Consider the following 3,024-nt stretch of genomic DNA (forward strand, 5'->3'; position numbering starts at 1 on the left):
GAAATGGTCTTTTGTGTATATAGAAAATGTTTTAGATCTTTGAGTTCAGCTCATGAAAAATGGGAGCAAAAACAAAAGTGTTGCGTTTATATTTTTGGTCAGTGTAAATACATCGATATATGTGCAGGCTCGCTGTCTCAGAGAATAGTATCATCCAGGCCTTGGCTGACCCTGAGCTGAGCTCAGTCAGGTTTTCATCTCGACAGTGGGGCCACTGGCACTCCAGCTTGTTTGTGGGTGCAGTTTATTGAATTCGGTCCAGTTTTATGAATTTCTAAAATGACACGTTGTTTTTTTTTGTCTTTATTTTCTCAACATTTTTATATATTGTAGTTATTATATCTTATTTTGTACATAGATTATTGTGTTTTGTGTGGTATGCTATGGACCTCTCTCTGTGTCCTTCATAAAGTCATTATTATTATTATCATTATTATTGAACTGTTCCAGTTGTTTATTAGTTTAGTTTATTTGTTTTCACATATGCAAAAAACAGTCATACATGAGCAACAGAAACATGATGGGGAGATGCAAAAAAAACCCAGAGGGGCTTAATCAAAGCACTTTCCAGTGTATACCCTAATCCATTAGTTAACTCAGTAAAATATTACAAGGATGGTAAAAGAGAAAGACAATGATAAAATCCATACAAAGCATGTATACAAGTTCACAAAATTAAGAGCACTAAATATTAGTAGACAGTTTACACAGGGAATCCATAAGTATAACATCAGAATGGTTACATCCAACCTTTAATATCTTGATGGGCAGTTTACACACATAATCCATCACTATAACTTTTTTCAGAGCTGAGTGTTGTTCCATTGTTATCTGCTGCGTTTGTTGACCCAACCATTGGGAGATGATGATTTCAATTCTGATTCTTAGTAGTATTGTTTTCTTGGCTGTAGTTCACAACAAGTCACTTGAAGTCTCCAGAAGACATCATATGCTTACATAGATATTGATGACATCTTTGCAGACTGAGTCACCGTGACCTTGATCTATATGGCGTTATAGTTGTGCCACAATCCTGAGCGAGTTGTTTGAGATTTCGAGCACAGAACAATATGTTTTGCACGCACATAAACTACATTTTGAAGAGAAATTATATGCACGCAATTTATTTTTTTTGAGCCTGAGAAACACTGCAGCTTCAGTGTGTCTCTCCTGTGTGGGTTTGAATGTGATTGTGTTACTGTCCAGTCTGTGTAAAAGATTTCATACAGACACTGAAATTAAAAAGACTTTGTCCTGTATGACTTCTCAAGAGTGTTTTTGAAATCTTATTTCAAATAACTTTTTTTCCCAGACTCAACAGCTGAGTCACTTTTCTCCTTCATGAATTTTCATGTGTGTATATAAATTTCCACTTTGTGTAAATGATTTCCCACAAAATTAGCAGCTAAATGGTTTTTCTCCTGTATGACATCTCATGTGTCTTTTCAAATCTCCACTTTTACCAAAGCTTTTGCCACACTCAGAGCAGCTAAATGGTTTCTCTCTGTATGAGATCTCATGTATTCCAGCAGATATAACTTTTGACCAAATCTTTTTTCACATTCAGAGCAGCTAAATGGTTTCTCTTCTGAATGAGATCTCGTGTTTCTTCAGATCTCCCACGTTATCAAATATTTTCCCACTCAGAACAACTAAATGTCTTTCCTCCTATATGAGATCTCGTGTCTCGTCAGATCTCCACTTTTATTAAAGCTGTTGCCACACTCAGAGCAGCTACATGGTTTCTCTCCTGTATGAGATCTTGTGTTTCTCCAGATTTTGACCACATCTTTTTCCACACTAGCATCAGATAAGTGGTTTCTCTACTGAATGAGATCTCATGTGGTTCTTCAAATCTCCACTGTAACCAAATCTTTTCCCACACTCAGAGCAGCTAAATGGCTTCTCTCCTGTATGAGATCGCATGTGGTCCTTCAGAGTTCCACTACGACTAAATTTTTTCTCACACTCAGAACAGCAAAATGGTTTTTCTCCTGTATGAGTTCTCACATGTCTCGTCAGATCTCCTCTGTGACCAAATGTTCTGCCACACTCAGAGCACCTAAATGGTTTCTCTTCTGTATGAGATCTCATGTGTTTCTTTAAACTTCCCTTTTCACCAAATCTTTTCCCACACTCAGAGCAGCTAAATGGTTTCTCTCCTGAATGACATGTCATGTGTTTCTTCAAATCTCCACTGTGATAAAATCTTTTCTCACACTCAGAGCAGCCAAAGGGTTTCTCTCCTGTATGAGATATCATGTGTTTCCTCAGATCTCCATTGTAACCAAATCTTTTCCCACACTCAGGGCAGCTAAATCGTTTCTCTCCTGTATGAGATATCATGTGCTCCTTCAGGACTCCACGAAGACCAAATCTTTTCCCACACTCAGAGCAGCTAAATGGTTTCTCTCCTGTATGAGTTCTCATATGTCTCTCTAGATCTCCACTGTGACCAAATCCTTTCCCACACTCAGAGCAGCTAAATGGTTTCTCTCCTGTATGAGACCTCATGTGAATCGTCAGATTTCCCTTCTGACTAAATCTTTTCCCACACTCAGAGCAGCTAAATGGTTTCTCTCCTGTATGAGACCTCATGTGAATCGTCAGATGTCCCCTCTGACCAAATCTTTTCCCACACTCAGAGCAGCTAAATCGTTTCTCACCAACAATCAAATCATTGACAGGGACTTGATCATTGTTCAGAGAATTTAAACCTGAATGAGGTTCTCTGGTCTCCTTCCAGTCATCACTGTCATCAGTCTCTGGTTCAGAAGATGCCCCAGTCTTGTCATCAGTCTCAGGTTGTAAATGTCTATCCAAATCTGAGTTCCTGGCTGGTTCTGCTCCTCCACAGTCCTCTCCCTCTGCTTCTGTTTCCATCTGTTCAGTGTGAGTTTGATGAAGCTGTGAGGACTGAGGTTTCTCTTCATCATCGTCAGTCTTCACAGGGACAGGAGTGGATGTGAACTTGGTGATATCATCCTCCTCCAGCCCTTGAAGCTGCTCTCCCTCCTGACTGAT

General features: G+C 39.2%; 2 protein-coding genes across 5 annotated transcripts in view; both read right to left on the reverse strand.

Annotated features, from left to right (window-relative positions):
* LOC126404273 (gastrula zinc finger protein XlCGF17.1-like) overlaps positions 1-3,024 on the reverse strand; it is a 331,284-nt gene that overhangs the window by 187,659 nt on the left and 140,601 nt on the right. The gene's annotated exons all lie outside the window — the stretch shown is intronic.
* LOC126404308 (gastrula zinc finger protein XlCGF57.1-like) overlaps positions 438-3,024 on the reverse strand; it is an 80,099-nt gene continuing 77,512 nt past the window's right edge. For all 3 annotated transcript variants that reach the window (XM_050067464.1, XM_050067465.1, XM_050067463.1), the window contains exon 3: positions 438-3,012. In XM_050067464.1, coding sequence (XP_049923421.1) covers positions 1,807-3,012 — 1,206 coding nt within the window. In that variant the 3' untranslated portion in view covers positions 438-1,806. The remainder of the gene's footprint in view (positions 3,013-3,024) is intronic.

The sequence above is a fragment of the Epinephelus moara genome, chromosome 17 (assembly GCF_006386435.1).
Source record: "Epinephelus moara isolate mb chromosome 17, YSFRI_EMoa_1.0, whole genome shotgun sequence".
NCBI lineage: Eukaryota > Metazoa > Chordata > Actinopteri > Perciformes > Serranidae > Epinephelus > Epinephelus moara.